At 40.2% G+C, this 22,890-nt stretch overlaps 1 protein-coding gene across 2 annotated transcripts; it reads left to right on the top strand.

Annotated features, from left to right (window-relative positions):
* Positions 1 to 76: 76 nt before the first annotated feature.
* On the top strand, positions 77 to 9,663 carry LOC134522598 (cell cycle control protein 50C-like). 2 transcript variants are annotated; one of them, XM_063350381.1, is made up of 8 exons: positions 77 to 191; positions 287 to 365; positions 1,198 to 1,308; positions 2,622 to 2,723; positions 4,110 to 4,200; positions 5,895 to 6,032; positions 7,034 to 7,243; positions 8,342 to 9,663. In XM_063350381.1, exons 3-8 carry the CDS (start codon positions 1,288 to 1,290, stop codon positions 8,527 to 8,529), a joined length of 750 nt encoding a protein of 249 aa, XP_063206451.1. In that variant the 5' UTR covers positions 77 to 191; positions 287 to 365; positions 1,198 to 1,287; the 3' UTR covers positions 8,530 to 9,663. The 2 variants fall into 2 exon arrangements, with proteins under 2 accessions (XP_063206451.1, XP_063206443.1); XM_063350373.1 differs by having other exon boundaries at positions 83 to 365.
* The last annotated feature ends 13,227 nt before the right edge of the window (positions 9,664 to 22,890 follow it).

The following is a 22,890-nucleotide window of genomic DNA, read 5'->3' on the forward strand; positions in this document are numbered from 1 at the left end:
AAATGAGGAAGAGAGAGATCTAGTTAATAAGTAATTCCTGGCCATAATGCAAGTTTGAACAAACAATACAGTCTCACAACAGTAAGGACAGTGTTTCAGTTTAAACGCTCTCCAGCACAAGTATATTATTCTTTCCTCTCACCAAGAAGAAAATGAAAAACAAGACGAGTCTTTCTCCACAAGAAGGAGAGGTGCGTCCTTCCAGATGCCCGGATAACAGTGCGTTCAAACAACAGAAGCTACCAGCTTGGAAGCCCCAACTTACCATTGAGTCTGTTCTCTCCAGCTTCTTTCTCATAGGCGGGTTCTGCCTTTCTGTGGGAGTCTGCCTCATACTGTCCGCAAAGAGCGTCAGAGAAATCCAGGTTTGTTTGGGGGTAGTGTTGTTCTTAGCTATTCTATGAAGAAGAAACTGGGATGGGAAGGAGGGAAAAGACTTTGAGTTTTTGCTTCTGGTTAAAGATGATAGGAACAGCTTCATGCCCTGGATATGTGTCCAGCAGCTAGTGTTCCTGTGAAAATCCTCAGAGATAGTTGGTCACTGATAAAATCCAAGCACTGGGTGGTTAACTGGGTGGTAATATCTGAAAAATGGGTGGTAATTACTGCCACTGGCTGGTAATACCTGAAATGTTGTCATTATTTCCTGGGTTTTTGAAGGGAAATAAACTAAGCCCTTTGACAGTGTTTGGTACTAGAACACACATGTTTGCTGGGGCAAAAATCTTAAAATGCAGGCAGCCCTTATATTTAAATACCTCCTGGAGGCAAGGTTGGTTAGACTTGTGGTGAAGTTAATGGACTCCTGGTTGAAGCCAATGCTCAGTGCCACATCCTGGCTGATCAAGAGCGGTGGGCCATAATGCGTGTGGGGATTTGTCAAGCATTACTTGGTCAGCCAGACCAAGCTGCAGAAGTGTTCTTCACTCAGCGCTCCTTTGCCGAGGAGCAGATGTGAAAATTCTGCAGCAGTCATCAAAAGGCTCTAAAACAGCTTTAAACTAGGGATAAAATTCGTGAATGTTCATTGAGGCCAAGTCCTGGTTCTCTGTCTCTGTTGAATTTTTGCAATGTTTCTGGCAGTCCGGAGTCACTTAGAAGAGAAGCGCTCTGAGAAGCCCTGGAGCTAAACCAGTAACTTTTTCCTGTGTGCATGTTCTTTATTACAATATCTCTGCATGTTCACTTCTCTGACAGATTGATTATTCAGATAAATGCTCAGATTGTTCAAAACTCCGGGAAAATTCCTCTAATTGGAATAAGGAATGCCACTGTTCTGTTAATTTCATGCTAAAGGAAGATATATTGGTAAGTGTATGCGAGAAACCAGCTGAAGTTTCTTAGTACCTCCAGTCACTTATATCCCTGCATGATAAAATACACTAATTCTGCTCTGTAGAGCTCCTGACTAAATTTTCTTTGTACTTTTTAAAAACATGAAATATTCAAAATTTTACACTTTTGCCTTTGCAGTTCGTGTTGGTACGTGTTAAATGTAGTCAACGTCAGGCTATCTCTGCCCTTGGTTGGGAGATGTCCAAGGAGAAGATGGGGATGGAAATGGTGTTTGATTGTGGAGGTGGCTTCTCTCTGTATCTCTCTCTCTCTCTCTCTCTCTCTGAGTTAGTAGCAAACTCCTGCCCTTGACCCGGGCTTAGTTGTTACTGTGCTGCTAAGCTCTCAAATGAGAAGGAAATCTGAAGCTCTGACCACTTGTCCTAAGTAAACCCCTGTAGTCTTTTTTACAAGGGTTATGCGGTTAATCCCCAAGGTCCTTGGAATAATTCAAGTCTAGCAATGTCATTCTGCAGTTTCATTTGGGAAAAGTATCCTTCATTTCCTGTCCTAAACTACTGGGGTCATGTTGCTGCGACTGTTAAAATGCTTCATGTTCCGCCAAAGAGATCTTATGCTTAGTACCGCATGAATGATCCCTTAAAATCACAGTGCAATTTAAATTGTAAAGTCACTTTGGGGTTACTCAGTATTGAAGAGGCTGTGAGAATACTCTGTAATTCTTCACATTACAGTGATGTTTGAGATGATAAGTTTACTCAACAGAATAATGTTTTTTAATAGTTTAATAACCCTCTTTTTTTACTTGCATTTGCCTGCCTAGCATTCTCCTTTTAATTACAGGACTAAACTTCCCAAAGCGTTCAAATAATTGACGAGAAGCAGCCTTATTTTTCAAAAAATCTGAAGGAATTAGGAGCTAATGGGTACTTTTTGAAGTTTTTTGTGTGCATTCTTTTATGGAAAATTAGTGTCTTGTCTTCACAAAATTATTCATAGTCATTGTAGGTTCATGACCAGCCGTGCCATCTTGAGTAAAATAATAATCAGGGTTTTTTATTTTAGGTTTCAATTGGTGATTTAAAGTATGCTTAATTTTGTGCCAAAATGCTAAAACTTTCAGCTGGGGTAAAGACTAGATTCTAGCCAGTGTCCGCTGAAGTAATTGCGTAGAGTTATCTGCTGAAGTAATCGCTTAGGTTGTAGTTACCAACACTTAAATATGAATTGAGAACTCTCTTCCTCTCTCTTTTTTAGCAAGTAATAGGATTTCTCTTTGTCTGCATGAACTCATCTTATTGAAGGGATTTATCCTTGAATTCTAGGGTGATGTTTTTATGTACTATGGTCTGCAAAACTTCTATCAAAACCACCGTCGATATGTGATATCAAGAAGCGACGCACAATTGCTGGGTCGAAATGTAAATGTAAGTTTTCTTCTTTATATTATGAGACTGTCGGTATTTCCATCAGGTGCATCTTTGACCATATGGAGAGCTAACTAGGCGGAACTGTAAGTGTGTTAAGATGGCTCTAGGGAATAATAAGAAGGTACATATTTTCAGTGTTTGTTCTCAGCTTTTGTGATTGTTAGGACCATTATGTCTAATAAGTTAATAAGAGAGGAAGATTGAGGAGATAAATAAAAGATGTCAGTCTAATGTTGCAATTCTCAAACTTGTGCCTTGTAGAGATGCTGATTAAAAATACATTGTCTTTTTCAAATGAATTTACAGAAAGCTTTTCCTCCTAGTGTTTTCAGTCATCTTAGCCAGAAATTTTTAAAGCTCTGTGTTTATTATAGGTTTAGGGAATTAAGTTATTCTAAGTCTTTCATTTTCCCATCTGGCTTTGGAAGCAGACAAGAAGCAGGAAAAGGTTTACGGTGAAACAGATGATCATGTAGCATTCTGAAGTATGCAATTTAGAGGTCTAAAGAGGAGGCTAGACAGCATCACCTGCGTAAGGAAACTGGAGAATGCAATCATTGCATTCAGTTTTATTACTTACAAATCTAAAACATGCCTTTTTTGGCTTAAAAGTAGCACTTCTTAATATACACACAGTCCACGCACTGTCCTCTCAGTACATATGATGGTTGTGCAATAATAACCTGTTGTTTTTATAAAATGCTCTTGTAACTCTCAAGACATGTTCCCCATACATCTGCTTCTCCAGGTGTCCACTCAACTTGTTTGTTTGCATCCAGGTGCAACCGCTTTTGGCTTTTGTGCCAACCAGATACAGAGCTTTTTAGAGTTATTTGAAAATGTTTCTGTGTTTAAATCTGAAGATTTATGGTTTCTTATGAACTGGGATAGGAGAAATGTGATAAATTTGAGATGGGCTTTTTTTTTTCATGCTGTGTCTTCATACTTCAAGACTTACACACACACAACTGCAGTAATATGGCTAACTGCATCTGCTGTCCTCCACCAGTGAAGCAGTCCAGGTCAAAATTAAAAAGAAGGAGAAATAAGATGTTCTAAGGGTAAGCCAAGGCTTCATGGGAACGTTTTAACATAGCTATGTTACAATAGCAGATCCCCAAATGAGTTTTTGTGGTCTGGAGTTTGCAAGTCCACAGCACAGAATTCAGTGAAGACCTTAAGTTTACTTACTGTGATACAGAAGGTGTTCTTCAAATACAAACCCATTCATTTGGATGCATCTCTAATGTGACCAAAAGGTACCGGAGAGTTAATTATTCAGTGGCTTTTCAGAAGAAGGAATGGGAGGAGAACATTAACACCAGCAAACCAAAACAAAACCCCCAGGTTCTGTGCCTGATTGTTCTGTGACCTTGAATGCAGATTCAGAAGAGCTACTGCGCGCCCTTCACCACCTACCAAAATGGGACGCCCATGGCTCCATGCGGTGCTATTGCCAACAGCATGTTCAATGGTAAGTAGGTACCTTCCACATCTGCTTACTAATTTCCGCTTGAAACTATTCCGTTACCCAAATGCAACTGAGTCCTGATACTTGCAAGATCTCTGTCTTTCTCCCACAAAAGGTTTTCTTTGGCAGTGCTACTGTGGTGAATATGGGGCTCTGTTTCCTACTGTTTAGTAACTTGCCCCTCATTTTGAAACTGAGGAAGATTTTTCATTTACTAGGTCGTTCTTCAACGTGAATATACAACAGGACTGAGGAATCGAGTCCCTGGTGAAATAAAAAATGATGATACAACAGATTTAGTGTACTTCCTTGCTAAAAAATACTTTCTTGTACAGTGATGGGAGAACAGTGGTGTGCTTAGAAGGAGGTAGCATGTTCTTCACATTGTTTTGGACCTTTGGATCTGTGTGGTTGCAGAGAACTAGGGATTGTAAGATTTTAAAATGCTGAGAGTAAACCTCCCAGCGTCTGCCTTTGCATCAGTCCTTACTGCACAATGTGATTAAATGTTCCAGCTGCTGGTGATGTGGGGGAAAGGGGTGATGTCTGAATCCCAACTCTGGTAGGTCATCTCTGTCCCGCTGCTGTGGAAGAGGGTGCTTCCCATTCACTTTTGACAGTTCAGCTGGTTGTCTAATTGCTCTCTAACCTTGTTTGTAAAATGAGGAAGATGGCCAAGTTCCTGCCATGGGAAAGGTTTTTAGCCCAAGCTAGAAGGTAAGGGAGCAGTCAGACAAGCAGTTATGCAGGCAGAACTCAGAGAATATCAACTCCTGTTAATAAACCAGTCACAAACAGCTGGGGACATAGTGGGGTGCAGAGAATGATCACTTACTCAGAAGTGTCTGAGCCTTAAGAAGCTGTGTGAACACAGGTTTTGTAGCAGGATTTTAAAATGTTAAGTTTTCATTGTTGCTCATGCAGTTGAATTGTGGTTTTCACGTTTCCTAAAAAGCAGCCTGTCCCCATCTATATCATCTAACTATCCCTGGCCATCATCTCATTGGCTGCCTAGGTGTTTACATAGACCTATAATGTTTTTGCCTTGTGTTAAATTACTCTAACTAGGAAAATAAAATGGATAAAACCGAGTGCTTTTTGCACACTGAAACAGGATGGCACGGTTAAGCACAATTTTAACTACATGTTTTTTCATTGAAGGAAGTGTTCATGTCCAAGTTGGTAGACATGGTCTAATTAGCATAAAACCAAAGCAAATCTTCTCCAGAGGATCGCGGAATCCCTTGATGTGCTTTCACCTCTCCCCTGTTCCCTGAAAACACGTTATATATAGCAAAGCAATCAGTTTAGGACAACTGTCAAAAAAATGCTAGGGAAAGCTAACTAGGAGAGTAATTTCTGTAGCTACCTAGAAAGCTCCAAAAGTGATTTGCAAAGAAGTTAGTCACACAGGAGTTTATGGACATGAGACACTTGCATATATTTCTATGCAGGGATTCAAAGGGATTATTGGTTAGGAGTATGTTCAGTCTTTAAAACTTAAGAAGTTCTAAGGCTCGGGAACCTTTATTCTTCTTGTGGAGTGTACACTGTGCTGGGTTTTTTTTGTTTTCTATTCACTTTTGAATATTCTTTTTTCTAGTCACATGCTTCAATGTGACAGTTTTTGTTAGTCATGCTGGCAATTAGAATGACTGTCTTTTACTCATACATATTACTTCCTGTATTCCCTGCAGATACTATTGATCTTTTTTACAATCTTAACTCATCTGTTATTGAAGTACCACTGCTGAAGACTGGAAACAGTTGGTGGACAGATAAAAATGTGAAATTTCGCAATCCAAAATCATACAATCTCTCTTCTGCGTTTGCAGGTAAGAATGGTTCCACTGGTATTCCTTATTTTTCAATGGCTTCCCTGCCTCCCCGCTGTGTGTGAAGGTCTCGCATTCTCAGATGAATTGCCTTTGGGAGAAATACCTCCCAAAGCAGGTTGGAGAAGCAACTTTAGAGGGTGACTGAGAGCAGAAGACAGATTTAGCCAAAATATCACTGTTTCTTTTTATCACTGACCATAGAAATTGGGAGAAAGTGGTTTTGGAAGACTGAAGTTAGCCCACGTCAACACACTTCTGTATAGTTTCTTGTAACGCTTAATCTGTCTGGAGGAAGCAAGGGTGCAGTCACTTTATTTTTTCATATTGAAAACATCTATGAGGAGAACTGCATGTCATGGCTTTCCTTCTTCATGCCTTTGCATGAAGGCATTCTTAGGCAGTTGTGAGACAAGTGAGGCTGCCATCCTCACTAGTTCTTTCAAACAGCTGTTTCCTAGGGCTGTTTTCCTTGTTACAGTTGATCTGTATTGAAGTGGGACTAAAAGCTCCCTCTTCTGGGTCAGGGCAATGCTGTGCTGGATGCAATACGCAAGAGTTAGTTATCTAAGTAGTTTTCATATGACAGATTCTAAATATCATAGGCTGTGCCATTAGACTGCAAAAAGGTGCCTTTCTGGTTGTACAGGAACAAATTAACGTATAGAAATAAAGGCAAGCTCCTCATTATAGCGAGCGTGTTACTTGCTGAAGAGGCAAGAATCCAGAATAAACCGTATTTTCATTTGTGCGAGTCACTTTGTTTCTCCTGTGCTTGAAGTTTCTAACGTGTAGCAACCCCTGGGTACTGTTAGGCTCTGTTCATTCACGTTTGAGGTGAGTGGAGATGCTAGCATATATAATTTTTCAATACTGGACAGAGTCTTCTGTCTTTTGCGTATCTCGTATTCTGTGTTTGTTGTGAGTAGGCCCAGAAATTAGTCTCCAACCACTATTTTTACTGACAGTTTGTCTTTCCTGGTTTTGTTCTTTCCCATCAGGGACAGCAAGACCTCCTTACTGGCAGAAGCCAGTATATCTGTTAGACGAGGAAGATGAAAGGAACAACGGTTATGTAAATGATGACTTCATTATCTGGATGCGAGTGTCAGCCTTTGCTACATTCAGAAATCTTTACCGTCGCGTCAGACGGATAAGGCAGTTTGCGGATGGTCTCCCAGCAGGCAATTACACTTTTCGTATTTCCTATAGTATCCTTTCATACTATCCAAGACTATTAGATAGTTACAGTGAGATGGAAGTGGATGAGGTTTGTATAGGAAAATGGCAAAGAAACTGAGCAACACACCCCAAACTAAATCACCATGAAAAGACCTAGTTTTGAGGTTGATGAGACACTACGAGTGCATTTTCTTTAGCCCGAGCGGATGGAGTTAAGACATGTTACTCAAATGGCAGCACGTGACTGTGGATTTGACTTCTGAGGGGGTACTTTTGTCTGGAGACAGCACATGGGAGCTTTACACAAAGGGTAACGCTGAAGAGTAGGAACCTGAAGAGATGGTTGAAGATGTTGTTTTAGTTGAAATATTTAATAGTGGTCTAATCAGATGTGTAGACACCCTGACTGGGGTGCAGGAAGTGCCAGAGGTATCCCTGCTGTTGAGAGCTGCGCGGGATGCCTGTGTCAGCAGATTCCCTCTGGCGCATTTGGGCCATGTGCTGACAGAAACTTTTGTGCTGGTGAAAATGCCCTCTCACGCTGAACAGCGTGAACTTTGCTGACTAAAGCACTTGTTTTGTCAGCAGGAGTTATGTCAAGATGACTATAAATTTCTCTTCTTTCTCAGCCGATAGAGCTATGATTTTAAATGTTGTAGCACACTTCTGTTCTGAAAGCTTCCACGTGGGGAGATGAAAAGTAAAATCATACAACATTCTGGGTATGCAACATTAGGTAGAGGTGAGCACTTCCCCTCAGTGAGAATATGTGGAGTATCACCATGATAAGCTGCCCAAAAGGCTCATTTTCATCTGATTTTTCATAGCAAATTAACACAATTGCAGTTACATAAATTAGAATCTGAAATATATAATGTAAAGAAGAGTACTTCCACGTTCTCAAAGACTGTATCTAAAATAACTGGATTTTTTTACCACCAGCTGCTACTGGGTTTTTGGACCCAGAATAGTAGGGACATCACAGGTCAGTTAAAGGAATTTTTGCAGCAAATGCAGAACTGCAGACAATGCCTTGGTAAGGTTTTTGAGCATTTACTACTACTTTTTTTTTTCCTCCTGGAAATAACGCTAACTTTGTTAGTGAAACCTTAACATCCTTCTATCAGATTTCCCTGTTACCAAATTCAAGGGGAGGAAGCATGTGATTCTTTCAACCGTGGTATGGAGCGGAGGAAGTAACCCATTCCTGGGAATTGCCTACGTGGTTACTGGCACAGCAGCAACCCTGACAGGTTTTGTCATAACTGCCATCCACTTGAAGCTCAGAAAAAAGAAAACATACTTTCAGAAGTAATAAGGTTCACCGGCTTTCTGAACAAAGGCAAAGGTGTGGCGTGAACGAAGAACACGCAGCACAGACCTTTCATTCTTTCCCCTGAGCTCTGGATCTGTTTCAGTAACAGGTTTGGTGAACGTAAGCAAATGGAGGGGCAGTGCTATTCCATCATCCAAAACCAAACTTGCCTGAGGCTGCGTTCTTATTAATGTATGTGTGCTCCTAAATATGTTTCCTAGGAAACTTGTAGTGAGATGAGTTTCAAACAACAGATAGCGTAGTGGTTTAAAATTGCAATGGCAAAGAAATTGCAGGGTACTAATGTCTGGCCAGAAGTAAGGGTCCATACTCATTTCGTACTCAGCCCTTAATTCAGACAATATTTCTCTTGTCTTAAATGGAGCTTTGGATGAGTAAAAAGTGAGATCTTGAGCCAACAAAAAGCTTGAGCAGGTAGAATGTGGTGCTAAAGTCTGTTTGTGGGCCATGTGTGTGGGCTGAATGGCTTGGCTTAGGTTTTATATACCTTTTTTAGCTATCCTGAAAAAGCAATCAATTTAGCGCAGCGTATTCATAACAGTTTGATACTTGGTTTGTGATAGAGTACAGGGCACTTTTTAGGAGTTTGGAGTTTGTTTAAACCCACTTATTGGTTTTATCTAGGTACTGAGACTAATGTGCAAAGCTAGAAGGCATCAAAACACTGATTTACATTTTTAAAATTATGATTTAATAGAAAGCTTAAATTAAAAACTCCTTTAATGCTAAACATTTTAGCAGAAACATCTACCTAATGTTAGGCCACAATTGCACTCCTGCCTACCCCACCCTTCCATGCAAAAGTTCACAGACTCTTATGTGACATGAAATGTCTCTTCCCCTTTCAAGCCCCCATTTCTGTGGTGTCTTGACTTATTGTCAATAGAAAACAAAGCATCAGAAAATCTGTCAGCTTCATTTGCAGAAAGTAAACGCTGCAGCGCGTGAATAGGCTTATCAGTTTTCATGTTTCATGTTCAAAATTTTACACACTTAGGAGTTATTTCAAGTCTCACAACATGTAGGAGCAGCACTGAAGAATTTAGGTCAAGTATACAATGGTACGTCTGAATTTTTTTGAATAATTTTCCTGTTGCAAAAGTGGAAATGGAATAAAACACTAATTCCTTTCATAAGTATTCTGTGTGCCTTACCTCCCCTCCCTTAAAAAAAAAAAAACCTCCACACTAAAACAAGAGAAAAATCACGGACCTAGGGCAAGAGAAGGGACTGTGGTACAGGGAGGCTGCGTGCCACTGTCAAGGGCGCCCACGTCTGCTTTTAAAAGTGTCTCACGCACTTAGAGGCTTGTGACCTTTGAGAGAAAGCCTCTGCTGAATCTGTTCACAGCCACAGAAGGTACTGTGTCCTTTAATCTCTGCTTCGTAATTGTGCCATGAGCAGCAGAAGGAGTGCTGCTCGAGTTCACAGCCCGGCCTGTTAGTTACCATCTCTCTCCGTTGCTGGTTTACGCTGACCTGCTGGGATAAGGTGCCTGTCCCCGTCTGCTTTTCCTGGTCGGAACCAGTCACCTCCATCAGAAAGCCGTAGAAACAGGGTTCCAGTATTTCAAACCCTTGCATCTAAATCCATCAGGAGCTGTGGGAGAACCCTGCCCCTTATTGGGCTGGACAAGACAGAGCATGAAGCAGTACATTTAGCAATGCTTAAGCTCATTAGTCTAAATCACTTTTAACAATGAGACGTGCTCCTAAACCTTTTAAGTCCTTTTGAAAATGTAATCCCATGGAGCCCTCTGGAAAGCCCTGGTGGGAGTTGCTGCCAAAACTGAACTTAGGATTCCTGGCTCCAAACAGACCACATTTGCCTCTTTCTTTTTCTCTCTCTCTCTTTTCTTTTTTTTTTTTTTTTTTTTTTTTTTTAATAAATCCTCCAAGAAACTGGCTTTCAGGAAATGATATGTCATCTGGGTGGTTAAGTCACAGTGCAATTATCATGAAGATTTTATTTCTTCATGAAGTATCTGGTAAAAATGTTAGTAAGAGGAGACTGAATAATGAGGTATGTATTTCAGTGAGTCAGTGTTGTCCAGGAAAAAAAAAACAAACTTATTTAGAAAACACAGTCTAGCAAGCAGTGCTTACAGTTTGCCCATTATCTCCCAGAGGTTTGTGCAAGGACCTCTTCTCTTGAAATGTACAGTGTTTTCCAACCCCTCCACAGGGTAAACCTGTCTTCAAACAAACCTTCCTCTTTCTGTTATTCCGGAAGATGTCCAAGTCTTCGTTTATAAACCCAAAACCTGTTTTTTCGTCTTACCACAGCTTTAAACACATCTTGCATCATTCTTGTATCCTCTGAGCAGTGTCCTTGGAAGCTGCTGCTTGAGCTCCGGCAGTTGCTGTTGTTAACTCTTGAGCAGCTCTGCAGCATCTGACTTGTCATTCGGGATTGTCCTGCCCAGGCCAGAGCAAGGGGAATAGCAGTTTTGATGAACTACTCCCAGCAGATGGAATCTGCCTTGCTCAAAAGGGTGGAAAATAAAGTTTTAGCAACCTCCTTACATCACCTTTGGTGCCAGTGCTACAGCTCTGCCGCTGGCTGGCCCCTTGTGCCACAGCTTGCATGAATGTGCCTTTTTAAGAAAATTTTGTCAATGCGTTCCTCGGTGCCCATATTGGGGAATACTACCTATACGAAATGTTCACTGGAATTGTTTTATGCTGTTGCTGCTGCCTTGTTCCCTCTTGTGCAGGAGCTGAAACAGAAGTGAGAGCCCTGGCTGAAGGACTGGCCTACCATTACAGAGGGACAGTAAAAGCCGTCACTAACCTCCTCATTGTGGCATGTCTCAGGGGATTGTCCCCTTTTGTCAGCTCCTGATACCTGCAGGAAGCATGATTCCAGACAAAAATCCAATGTGATTTTTTAATTAGTTTATTCTGGCCATTAGGAAATCGTTAAGTCAAATTGATCAGGGAAAGCATACTGAGATTTGGAGAGCAGAGGTATGAAGGAACAGAGATGTTGCACTTTTACTGAGGTACAAATTCCTTTTAAAATACCTGGGGTGTCATGACCAATACTGTGTGTTTGTCACAGCGCTGATTTTGCCTTGCACATTCAATTTTATGAATTAAGAGTATGTGTGTTAAGAAAAAAACAAGCCTTCGCAACACTTTTCAAAATTTAATTTTAATTAGTTTATCTATCAAGCATACTTCACCAGTACTAAGTGGGGCTTTTTCTATGAGAGATTAATTTATGTAGACTTGTCAATTCAGTACAAAGATGTCCCGGTTTAAGAATTGCTGAATAAAATTAAGAACTGTACCTGGAAAGTGTAAGTCAAGAGCCCCACTCTGAGTGCTACATCACTAAGGCATAAAAGACTTATCACCATTATTTGTAATGTTTTGGCATATCAAAATTATCAAATTACCTACAGATGCTAGCACTTCAGAAAATAGCGTAACACTAAAAAATTTATTTTGCTTTCAAAGGAAAATGCCGATTCCTTTGTTGCTGCTACTTAAAGCCATTATTGCATCATTGCCATATATTCAGTCCCTTTGAGCTGATGGAACTTTGCCTGTTTCCCTCACTCTCAAAAAAAAGAAGCATGTCAGAAATGGGGTTTAAGTTTAGTGGACCGAAGTGTATGATATCATACATGTTTAAAGTACTAGAAAGTGTTTTGGTTTTTTTTTCCTTTTCTCCATCTTTTTTCTAGAACAGATAATTAAAGGAGGACATTATTTATTGATTATTTTTTTTTACTTTTGGTGAATGGGCTAAATAGTATATAAGTTTCTGGGTTTTGGTTTTTTTAATATATGTTTTCATTTGTAATTTTGAAGATGACAGTTATACATGGGAGCATTTTATCTTCCGGAGTTCTGTAGATCAGTTTTAACAATGGTAAAAATATCTGAAGGTGAAAAGATCCCATTATTATGAAAAACTTATATGCAATTTAAATCTCATTTCTAAATTACAGGGAGGTATGAGAGCGAGCTTTATTTTAATGTCAAAAACTGTTGTACTACTTTTGGTTGCCAGCTCCCTTTAGGATTGAATTTCATTAATGGGATGTATATCTATATATAGAGACATAAAAGTGAAGCAGGAGTTACAGGATATTTCAGTAGCACTTCAGTTACAGGATTTTTCCAAGTCTTTTTCAGGCTTTACACTTTCATGCATATGTCCAGTATCTGTCTGCCTTGGTTGGGTTTTCTGTATTCTAAACATAGACATTTGGTTAACTCATCCCATCTAAAAATAAAGGGATGTGTCCTTCATGTGAAACAGATTTACATGATCACAGACCTATAGAATCTGGAAAAATTAGTTACATGCTGCATCTATTTTATATAAACAGCTGTGTTGCATGGAGATTATTAATAATAGTGTTTGGATGGGGTGCCATGTATTTTAATGACACATTGCAATATAAAAGCTTTCTCTCCTCCCTCTGAGAAATCAAAGTAATACCATAGTAAAGTCGAAGATAGCAGTACAGAGGAAGGAGGGCTTGGAAGGTTTTGATAGTGTAAAGAGAGATTGCATACCAATTTGGATTTAAGTTTAGATCTAAAATAGGAGAGCGCAGTTGCTTGTCACATGATAAGAAGGTGCTCTCTTCCTCTGTTGGGAGCAGTGTAGTGTGAGAGGCAGAGCTGATTTGAGGAAAAACTGTAATCGCACAATGAGGGAGAATGGTGGAAGGGGGAAAGTACTTTTTCTGCTCTTTGATATGGAGGCAAAGAAATTTGGCTGAGTTGCTGAAGATGATGGATCACCTGACGTGATCTGGAAAGCCCATATGATTTTGGGGAGCAGCGAAGTAAAGTAAAAAAAAATCTCAATTTTCAGTGGAAAGTACACCCTCTCTGACCAACGGTGCATAGTTTTTGAGCTAAGGTGTTTTTGATTCCGTTCTTGCTAATTGCATTGTTCCCTGCAATTCCAAGAACAATTTTGTTGGGAGTGCCCTGGGCAGCTGCCTTCGCTTTGGTGGCCTCTTGTTTGCAAGAGAGGGACTGTTGAGTAGTTTTTGTTTGCTCGGTGTCCTGCTTTCTCCCCAGGCTATGGGAAGCCAGGCAGAGGAAGAGGGAGGCTTGTTTGGCTTTTCCTTACATTCGTGAGTCCATGAAAGAAGTTTTCTCCATTTCCCTGTATAGCCAACTAGGAGAGGAAAAGGACAACAGGGATGGTTCTGGTCCGATGCAAGTAGAGGCAATATTTAAATGATATCAAACGGTAATCGCCATAGGTAAAGAAATCAAAATAGCTCATACCCTGCAAACCTTATATTTTGGACTGCTCTAATCAAAATACCCGTGTATCCACTGAGTATGTACTGTGTACTATGTTGACAAATACACAGCATGAAACAAGATGAAAAAAGGTTTAGTTATACTCCCACTGAATTGCAGCCATTGTCTTTTTGTATTAAAGCGTCTAAAATGATCCCTTTCAAACTGAGACAATTTAAAAAACTTGTGAAAAAACGATGTTTTCTAGTGTGTCAGACCCAGCTACCCAAAGTTATTTGCCTTTTTCCCCATGATGATTCCTGCATGTCATGAGAAACTGTTCCATGAACAGCTCTGTTAACCCAGTTATAGTACTGAGGGATTCAGGGTTTAAGATTAGGTTTAAAGTTCTTGAGGTTTCTCAAATAACTTATATGAACCCCCAGGCTTTCTGTGGACTGTATTATTAATGATAATGAACCTGGAAACACTGGAAAAAGAAATATGTCAAAAAAACCAGAGCATTTAAAAGGGAAAGGAAGGAAGTAGTATCTGCCCATAGCCATTATTGTCATAATGAGTTAACGTTTGGGGGATGTGCACTGAGCCGCTGTCACTGCCTCTGAGGTAAAATATGGCAGTTATTTGACAGTGCAGAGAGAGGCTTCTCAACAGCTTATGACAATAATAACATCTGCAGTTAATAACACTCCTCCCCACAGTGGGTGTGCTGAGAAATCTGTCCTGGTGGCAGAGGACAACGGGACCACGTCCCCCAGCGCTGGGTGGAAGCAGTGATTTAACACTGGACGCTAAGGAAGCGCGCTGGCGGTGCTTCATCCTGGTGGGTGGCAGGGTGTTTCGAAGTCATGTAATTAGGTTACAGTCCCCGCATGGGCTGGCTTTTGCTGGCCTGGGTTGTGCCATCCAAATGTGGGACATCCAGAAGGAGTTTGAGACCCCTCCCAGGTGTTCGCTGAAAGCAGTGTGTGCTGCCAGGACGTCTCTATGGCTTGCTGTGCTTCTGACCTCTGTAGTGGTCTGAGTTGCCTGCAAAGTTGAAGTAGGGAAGTGTAGAAAAGGTGAAGGAGCGGGGAGAGCACTAAGGTAGTGCTGTGTGCAGTTTGTCTATTTTAGAGGCTGGCAAAATGAGATACAGTCATAAGAAAAGCAGACCATGGACAAATCAAGTGGTGGCATGAGTGCTTTGGCTGATCTGTTTTAGTCCAGATCCTGGGAATTTTATTTACAAATAGAATTTAAACAGTAGTAAGCAACTTCTGAAGTACTGTCAGTTTTGTGAAAGAGGGGCCTTGCTTCAGTTTTTACCTTGGTTCTGTGCTCAGTGTGTTGCTTTGGCTGCAGCGCTGTTACTTTAAATTAAAGTCACTAAAAGTAAAGTAATAAAAGAATAATCAGTGAGTCATCAGCTACACCTTACAAGAATTAGAAGGCCTATAAAGCACATAGGTTTCTGCATCTAAGGTCTTCCATAGTATTATCTTCTGATGACTAATAAGCCATGGCTGGGGATCGGCCATCAGAATCCAGGACTGACAAACATCAGTGGTGTTACATGTAATTTTGGTGTCAGCCATTCTTGTTTTGAATGACCTAAACAAAGAACAGGTTTTTATTTGCCGAGTTCGGCAAAGAAAAAAAATCCAGTGCTTATAGTCAAATTTCCATGTTTTAAGCTCGGTCTTCCTGGGTCTCATGGGAGATCCAGCAACGATCACAGAAAGTCTTTAAACAAGCTTTCTTCATGAACTGTCATTTCTGGCTTTGCAGTTGAAAATAAAAAAAAGGCATTGATCCTGAATGAAGTTGATGAGCTAAGAAACAAAGCTATGGATAAGATTTTATCTCTGCATATTTTTGTTACTGATAAAGTGAATTAAATACAAGAATTGCTTAACAGATGTATAAACTGTAATTGTGCCAATGGGTTTTAGGCTGTAGCTTGAGGAATTTATCATTCAGATTTCTTAAGTTAGTAATTCACCTTAGGCAACCAGTGGAAAGCCAAGTCTTAACTAAAAAGGTCAAGAGTTGCTTTTCAAAGGGAGGTAAGAAAAGTAGAAGACAGAGCACAAGCCTGTTGGGCATTTTCATAATTTTTGGCTTTCGGGGGGTTTTGATTGAAATGGAATGTCTCACACAGGGTAAGTACATAGGCTAAATTTTTTAATTTAGGATTTGCCCTGAAACCTACTTTTTTTGTCAGGAATTCTCCTGTCTGCCTAACAGGTGATAGTGATCATGTCATAGAAAGAAATGAAGTATGAATGTGTCAGGTGTAATTTTAAGTGTTCTCAGCTGTTGAAAGATTGTTTCCCATAATTGCTTCAATTCAATAATGCTGAGTGCTGGGGAAAAAATGTTCCCTTCCTGCTGGCAGGGTTTAATTTTAAAGGTTCAGGAGCATACCAAAGTTAACTGGCCCATTTTGGGTCCTGGGCTTTATTTCTTTTGTAAGAAGTAGACCAGTAGCTCTTAATTTGTAACACTGTCTGCACTCTCTCTTGTTCACTTCTGCTTTCATAAAACTTATTAACAACTGTGACATCATGGATGTGTTGGCAGGTTTTCCACGGCAAATGTTACTCTAAAATTATTTGGTGGGAGATACAGGCAGGCAGAGCATGATTTTCGTAGAAATTGATGGAAGAGACAAGTCCTTTGTAGTCAACCACTTTTTGTAGTCAAGTCTTTAGCATATTTGTTCTTTAGATTTCACTGTGGTAAAAGTGCCAGGAAAAGCTGGTTGGTTGATGCTTGGCCTTGTCCAAAACTTGCACCTCCTTAATGGGAGGGACGTAATGGCGGGGAAGAAACTGTGATCTTCTCAGCCCCTCCCCACAAGGTATGTTTTATAGAGGAAAGACTTAAGAAGTCCAGGAGTGGTCAGCATGAGGCGTTCGCTCCCCTGAGGTAAGGGCTGAGGGAGCCGGCAGGCCTGGGGGTGCCACCTGTCAGAGGCGAGTTGCGCATTATCTACTTTCTGGTTTATCTGGCACAACCTGTCCCATGTTTCCGGCCGTAGGATCCCTTGCCATCCTCCTGCTCCCCGCCGGTTTGGCCACCAGCCTATCTTTATTTTGGTTAATTAGCCATCTCTTGCCCGCCCAGCCGCTCGGCCGCCGCGCTGCCGCCAGGGGTCGCCTTCTCGCGCTGATCGGCGGGAGCCTGAGCCAATCGGCGAGCAGAGTTGCTCGTGACAGCCAATGGGGGCCCCGAGCGGCTGGGGGTTGGGTGGGACTTAACGGTCGCGGCAACGGCTCCGGAGTAGCTCCGGGCCGGCCTGAGGCAGGAGGGCCTAACCGCCGGCAGCAGGCCGGGCTCGGGCTGTGTGGTTGCAGCTGCTGGGCCCGAGGGACTTGGCTGTGGTCCCTGTGGGAACATGTCTGTGTGAAAATGCTGCCTCGTCACACTGGATCCGGAAAGCGCTCTGTGGAGCTGGTGCTTGTGGTGGTGCTTTCACTGTGTCACCGTTGGCAGCCTGTAAGGCCTGGGCCTCGCCTGAACCTGCGGTGGAGCACTTGGTACCTGCCAGACGTATTGCTCAGCTGTAGCAGGGCTCACGAGTCTGCCACACAGGAGCGTGTGGTAGTCATAGCCTTAGAAGAGATACCAGTGTTGGATCACACCTGCTTCAGCGCTGTGTCTGTATGAATGCAGTACGGGTCCTTTCTCTTTTATTTCTTTTTGCATTTATTAGTATGGTCAGACAACAGCTGTCTTGGACTTTCTGTGTATGAACAGCCATTGCGAATGCAAGTCCAGAGACTCCCAAATCACAGGTAGCACCTGGCAAAATTGGTAACGTGTGAACAACTTTGAGTGGGTCCATCTAGTATGGTATTGCCTTCCAGTGCTAGCCATGAGCTAGGGAAGAGTGAAAAAAAAAAAAAAAGCAAATACCGGAAGATACTTGTGACAACTGCATCCCAACCAATGTACCGTATCTAATCTTGTATCTTCTGTGTTCAGATTTACATCACTAAACCAATACATCTGCATCTATTTCAGCTGTTCCAGATGCCTTTATATGAAAGGGGCACATTTGGACACAACTTATTCTTTACTATAACAGAATCAGGGAAATTGTTGTGTTTTGTAGGCCTAAAAAAAACACATGCAGCCGAAATAAACTGTATGCTTCTCTTGAACTCAGTTCACTCTTGAACTCAGTTCACACATAGTATGTGTGATCCTCATTGATCAATAAAGCGCCGGAGAGGAAAATGCTGGATTGATCCTGGCATTTGCCAGGCATTAATGCATTCTTTCTCTAGTAGAAAAAATAGGAATTCTGTGGTTCACTTATTTTTGAGGCCTTTTGAATACAGTTTTCATCTGAAAGTAGTTCTGTTAATAAAAAGATGTACAGTAATGTCTTGTAATAATATAAGTATAAAATGCTTTTTTGTATAAATAATGATCTGAGCCGAATAATACCTCACTTGATACGAGAGCAAAAATTTTATTTTTCTTGTTTAAAGCTGAAATAACCCACATTCAGAAGGCAGGCTATTTTAAGTTTGACTCAGTCGGTTTTTTCATAAGTATTTACCATTGCATATTTAGAGTCTACAATCAAGGTCTTACTTTGCTAATCACCTTCAAAGTAGCTGGTAATAGAATCCACTTGGTTTGTTTCCATGGAGTTGTCAATGCTATGATGAATTAAACTTGAGTTCATGGCAAAACTGGCTTGCAAGTGTACCGGAGAAAACCTGATTAAGACAGTTTCACATGCTGTTTTTCCCCAGGTTATGTGAGAATAAGGGCTTAGTTTTATTTTGCAAAACTTTGTAACACTATCTTGAAATAGAACTATATGTAGCATATAATTTCATATAACTATATAAACGAGTATTGTAAATACATTCTTCATGCATGTGTTTATAGATAAATGATCAGTTAGAAAATCAACTTTTAAAGTTAGATTTCTGTTTGGTTCTATATGAAGCTTCATGGTTAGAAGACATGCAAACCATCTGAGGCTATACTCAAGCAAAGTCTGAAGACACGCAAAAAGCAAAGCATTTATTTAACTATGAGTGAAGATATTCTGAAAATATTTCTGTTTGAACAGCAGAACTTGAAAATAGTGTATTTGTCAAATATATCTTACAATGTAAAATGAAAGGGACAAAAACCTTGCTGAAATAGGGTAAAATTATATATACAGCTCCTCAGAACTCTTATGTGTCGGTGTGTTGGCTCTGAGAAGTCGTGCCGCCAAGATCCTGCAGAAGTCTGACATCTCATAACTAGTGATTTTTTCCTAAAAAAACACCTAAATTAAAGTATAATAGTGTTGTTCCCACAGGAAAATGGCTTCCTCTTACCCCTCTCTGTACCAACAAACTGTCATTTATGAAGAAGGATTCAACGGCTATATAACTGGACCTAGTCATTCCAACTGTTAGGCATCTATCCCGCGGACTGATAAATCAGAGAAGTCATTGGTGGTGGAGACAGACAAAAGTGTGTCTCAAATGCACAGATATATGTTAAGGAAAAAGATTGGCTATGCCAACAAAAGATTTCCTATACCAATATATGTTAGAGTCTCTTGGTGTCCAAATTCTACTGGCATTACAGAAAACAAAAAGGTGATAGCATCTTCTACAGCTGAGAGTAAGGAAGGATATATTTTTAAAATTTATTTTTAAAAAGGGCTGGTATCATGACTTATGGAAAGAAATATTCTTGGAATTATTTGGTGGTAACTCAGTCATACACATGCCTTATAAAAAATCAAATTTGGAAATGTGCATAGGTTTTGAAAATAGTAATACAGTTGTATTTCAAGTCGCCTTTGAGGTCAACTCAGTGGGAACTCATTTTTCCAGGCAGCTTTATTAGTATTCCGTATCATGTGGCTGTTTGTTTCATTATTTTATGAGTTTAAAATCTGATACAGATGCAAAAAACGTTAAAACTTTTGGAATAGTGAATAATGGTTTCAGTCTCTTGATACTGACAAATCTAGTATATGCCACTGTTCGGAGTGGGAATACTGCCAGTGGAGGTCTAGTTTTATGAGAGAAGTTTGGTTTAATAATCAGCATTTTTTTGTTTGTTTTATGTAGCAAACCAGTTCTTTGTGTGTGTGGTTTCGTCTTCCTCTACTGTGTTGAAAAAATGCTATAAAATATGCATAGAAGCATAAATTATTTTGCTGTGAAAACATAATTGAAACATCACTGGTTATAGTCTGCTGTTAGGAACTGGAATTTGGGAAGATATTGGGGTTTTGTTCCTTTACATCAAAGTACTGGATTTTGATCCCACTTAATTTTGGGAAATGAAGATAATTGACAAAATTACCACCGTATTGTGGCTTACTATAATTATTAAAAAGCTGAGCTGGAAGACAACTCTGAGAATTCTGGAAGTCGGTGGTGCTGGAGGAGTGGTTTAAGTGGTTGGTGTTAACTTCCTTGGAGCCTGTTGTATGTTCAGCCCCTGCCATACATTGCCTGAGCAGATTCTGGGACCTGATTATTCCAGTGGTGTGCTGGACCTTCCCCCGTGAAATCAGTACGGAAGCTGTCCTACATTAACCTAGTTGCAAAATCAGGACCTAACATTATATTGGGGGTCTAGCTGCTGCTGGGAAAGAGAGTGTCCTCATCACAAGTGTCACTTATTTGAAGCCTTAGAAACTTTACTGATGCAAGAGCAGGGGAGGGGTGAGCTTGCTTTTTGCATGTGTTATACCTGAAAAGTTTGTCAGTATTTGGAAAGCTGTTCTTCACTAGTGATTAATGAAGTATTATTAGTGTTTGAATCTCTGAAATAATTTTGTGTCTTGAATAATTTAAGATAGTGAGATTTATCTAGTAGGATCGAATGCTGCATATTATATGTGGTACATGCCCATTTATGTGGTGCGTATTGTGACAGATGTGACTTAAGACAGGATGCCCGGTAATTATTTGAGAACAGTAACATGAGGTGGTTTTGCCCACTTGTCTGAAGGAAGATGACTTTCCAGGATTATAGCTTACGTGGGCTGAGAACTACAAACCCTGTTCTGCCTACCTTTTTACATTAATGATTTTTTTTGGACCAGTGTGATGCTTTCTTGTTGCATGAAACTGTGGCTGGAAAATCTCTTAAAAGTTATGAAACATTTATTTGAGCTTTAGTGAAAAAGGCAAGTTTTTGCTTCCAATGAATCAGTCGTCTTGGGCAGAAGGAGACATTGGTATGAGTTACCTTTTAATATAGATGGCTTAGGGACTTTCTTTGGGATTTAATTGTTTTTCTCCATTTTGTTTTTTGTTCCAAAATTGTCATTGTAAAACCTGAAGAAAAAAAGCAGTGCCTTGTTTTCAGTATTTTGTTTCGGGGTCTGGAGAGTGTTCTAATTTTTGTTCTGCAAATGTAGTCCTGAATATATTCTGTCATAGCTGTTTTACATACACAAATGAGTTTACAGTTTTGTGTGTATTTTACAATGCTGTTATCTCTGATACAGAATATTACTTTGTGTTCACAGCAGGAGCTAAAAACAAATCTTGAATCTCAGCAAGATTCTTGTGAATCAGAAATTTTCACTGCTGTGTCACGAGATTGAAAGATATATCAAATACGAGTTCAAGACAGGTACTATTTTCATGTCTGTATGCAATCCTGTTTAAGGTGCTGTTATCTGCTATGCTGCAGTGAATGTAAATTATACATTCCTTTTTCGGTTCGCATGCAAATTATGTAGGTTTGTGATGGGATCCTGTGTGGGGTGGAGTTTTGAGATAGATTTCCTTGGACCTCTATGTACGATGACCTCCCTAGAGAACGGAAAGGCTTTTCAATTTTCAAAAAAAACTGGAGCAACTTAAAAAGGAGAGTATCAAAGTTAAGGCAGAACAAATAAAGACATCATAAATCCCTTGTGTTCTTGTGTTGTAGCTGTCAGCTTTCTGTCAGCATGGTTCGGGCTTCTGTTTGTTTTTAGGCTTGGTTTCAGGGCTGCCTGGGTTTCGCACTCCAGCCCATAGGATGCGTCTCTGCCACGCATGTGCTTCGGTGGTGCCTGTCTGCTCTTCTCCGTGGAGTCTACCTGTCATCTTTACAGCACCCTTTCTTAGCTTGAATGGTAGAATTTGAAGTGTAGATAATCGTAGATAATTGTAAAAGACCTTTGCTCTTATTTTTTTCTGGTCAGTTTCTTTATAGTGTATTTTGTATGACAGTCCATGCTGGTTTTAAAGTCTTTTACTTGTACTGAGTTTCCCAGCAGTTTGTCCAATTTTCATCTTTCCTTTAAATTAAGTTTACTATGGTAGAGCAGAGATGACTGTTAAAACTAAGGTTCTGTTTTCTCTCCCTTTGAAGTATGAAGGAGTATAAAATATCACTGCCCTTTTTGGTTTATTCGCATCAGGCTCTTAATTATTTTCTTTATTGCCTCTCAGAGGTATGTGTGAAACTTGTCTGCCTTTTGATCTTAAAACTACAAAAACTACTATGTTAGAGGTCCTCATCATTTAAAATTCCCTCTGCTGTTTTCTTTGTAGCTATTCATTTTCTTTGTAGCTATTCATCATTTATTCCTAATAATTGCTATAAAAAACTTTTTCTTGTCTCTTTAGTTCATGAAATGCAAAACAGATAGCTTTTCATGACTTTGGCAGCTAAGGAACGTCATTTAATTGTTGAAATGACATTTACCTTTTACACTATTCCACTAAAAACAGGACTGCAAAATTTTGTAGTCATTGACAGATCAGGGAGTGACCAGCTTTTCAAAGCTATTAATATAGAAGTACGTGTTGTCACAGTTGTTTCACTGCACTGTCTTCCTCTGTCTGTCTCCACCTGCTTTCCTTTTCTGAGCAGATTCATAAGAAGCCTTGACAGAGGCTGCACTTCAATGCTTTGCTTGCACTGGTGGAAATTCTTGACTAATTATGGAGCTTTCACAAATTGTTTTTATTATCATTTCTTGAAGGAATTGAGGCTTTCCGTGTGGTCTGTCTGCTGTGCTGTCTCCTTTGCCAAAAGCCATGAGCTAACTTCAGCCAAACTTGAAAAAGCACAGGCTTCAGATTTTGGGGGGGTTTGGTTTGGTTTGGTTTGGTTTGGTTTGGTTTGGTTT

This window comes from Chroicocephalus ridibundus, chromosome 1, assembly GCF_963924245.1.
Source record: "Chroicocephalus ridibundus chromosome 1, bChrRid1.1, whole genome shotgun sequence".
NCBI lineage: Eukaryota > Metazoa > Chordata > Aves > Charadriiformes > Laridae > Chroicocephalus > Chroicocephalus ridibundus.